We start from the raw sequence: 2,160 nt of genomic DNA on the forward strand, positions 1-2,160 counted from the left end.
CGCCGCGGCCCACCCCCTCAACGGTCCAGACACGCCACTATTGTCCGGACCGCGCCCCACCAATGGCGTTTTTATGCCGTTGGCACACCCCCTCCCACCCTGCAACCGCCTCTGCCTGTCAATCAGGCAATGGCGATCGCAGCCCAGAGACGCTGTTAGCATCTCACTGGGCTCCCCGGGTATGCGGACGCACTCCACATAGGGGTTCAGACTGCGATCGCTGCCGCTGCAGTGATCCAGTCTGAATTAGGACCTATGTGCTTTCATTCTAGTTTTACCAACATGTCATCTGGGAGGGAGAGCGCATTAGCTGGTCATGGTCTGTGTGCTTATTTCCATACGCCTGATTTGGATTTAACATTAGGCAGGCTCCTAATAATTGTCATCTACAACTAGTGAAACAGCTGTAATTTGCAAGTGGCACGTGATGTATTTGAAATATTTGCTATTTTCATTGGAACCTCAGAAACCTGAGAACTTCTGCAGATACCCCTCCCTTTTGACGAGGGTGTTTACAGACTCCTGTAGGAGTAATCAATCCATCTACTATTTGCATCCTTCCCTCACTATCCATCCTTAATATTCCAGCTGCCTGTCTCTCTGCATCATCATGCCTTCTGCCACCGTATGGGGTTCTACGGCACTCATGATCTTAGTCTGTCTCCTGAGTCTCACCACCAATGGGTTTGTGTTGGGAGTCTACCTTTTGGACCGTATTCATTCTGTCCCCAACACAAGAGCGGACATGTACATGTTCTCTATGGCATCATCCAATTTTTGCCTCCAGATTTGGTCTGCTGCCAGTTGGATATGTGCCTTCACTCAAGACAAGGACTCTCTCTGCCTCATTGCCAACACCTTCAAGATAATTGCCAGTTCCACCAGCCTGCTATTGGCTGCATCTCTTTGCATGTTCTACTGCAGTAGGATCGTCGTGTGCAAGAACAGCTTCATTCGAAGGATACAAATACAAATCACACGCTATTACAGATTTCTTATATTTGGGGCTATCTTTCTGTGCACGTCGATGGGTCTACCCTTGATATGGGAAGGCGATAATTCTGTTACGATTCCATTTAACAGCTCCATTGTTCCATGTAACAAGACTCAGCCCAGTTATACTTACATGAGTATATACCACTCTGTACTAGTATTTTTTGGATACACAATGCCGCTTATCTGCATGCTACTGTCCGCTGGTTTTATACTTCGATCACTCAAGAACCACATGAGGAAGATGAATGTGACCTTGAAAACGGGACACGAAGTCCACATGGAAGCCCATCTGAAAGCTGGACACACAGTGACTTCTCTACTGCTCTTGTTTATTGTGTACTTTGTGCTGTCTCTCTTGAGTCTAACTGTGGTAGTTCCTCAGGATAGCCCACTTCAATACATTTTCTATTTATCCCCAATGCTGTACTCCTTTGTAAACGGTCTTGTAATTATCAGAGGGAATAGCAAACTAAGGCGAACCGCGGCAGGCATTATTCAAAAGTTGCAAATTGTGAAGGGTTAACAGCTCTTATACTGCAATCCGTACATTTGCCTAGCGTATTGTGGGTTCTCGTGACTACACGCCAAGCAAGAATAACAAAACATTAATCCTTTTCTCTCCACCCTCCCTCTTCTGTGTTTTCGGTCCTGAAAATGGGTAACTCAATATTTTGCTAGTTTGCATCCTCGGTTCTCATTTCCTCATTTCTCGCTTGACTTCATCTTTCATTTGTGTCACCACCATGTCTTCAACCACCACAATCGTCCTCACTGCAGCCCAGACAGCGGTCTCCCTGCTAGGGGTAGTCACTAACGCCTTCATGGTGGGAGCCAACCTTTGGGATTGGAAACACTGCAGCGTACTAACTACCTCGGATTATTTAATATGCAGCGTTGCCATTGCAAATCTCTCCCTCCTGGTGTGGTCGGGACTGAATTGGTTTTGTGAGCTATTATGGCACTCGGACTTCTTCTGCCAATTCAGCTATGCCCTGAAGATGATTTCCACCCACTGTAGTTTTATGCTGGCAGGGTTTCTGTGTATGTTCTATTGCTGCAGAATTGTGACGTTCAAACACTGGTTACTGCAGTTTTTCCAAAGGTTATTCTCCAAACACTGCAGACATATGACAATCCGCTGCTTCTTCATCTGCCTTGTTTTTG

The 2,160-nt window shown here is 46.3% G+C and overlaps 1 protein-coding gene across 1 annotated transcript; it reads left to right on the forward strand.

Moving 5' to 3' along the window:
- The first annotated feature begins 610 nt into the window (after positions 1-610).
- On the forward strand, positions 611-1,519 carry LOC135057430 (taste receptor type 2 member 143-like). Its single transcript, XM_063963323.1, has one exon. It carries the CDS (start codon positions 611-613, stop codon positions 1,517-1,519), a length of 909 nt encoding a protein of 302 aa, XP_063819393.1.
- Positions 1,520-2,160: the final 641 nt, after the last annotated feature.

This window comes from Pseudophryne corroboree, chromosome 3 (assembly GCF_028390025.1).
Source record: "Pseudophryne corroboree isolate aPseCor3 chromosome 3, aPseCor3.hap2, whole genome shotgun sequence".
NCBI classification, from domain to species: domain Eukaryota; kingdom Metazoa; phylum Chordata; class Amphibia; order Anura; family Myobatrachidae; genus Pseudophryne; species Pseudophryne corroboree.

Coding starts and splice junctions, on each gene's coding strand:
- LOC135057430 (XM_063963323.1), top strand. CDS start 611: ATGCCTTCTGCCACCGTATGGGGTTCTACGGCACTCATGATCTTAGTC.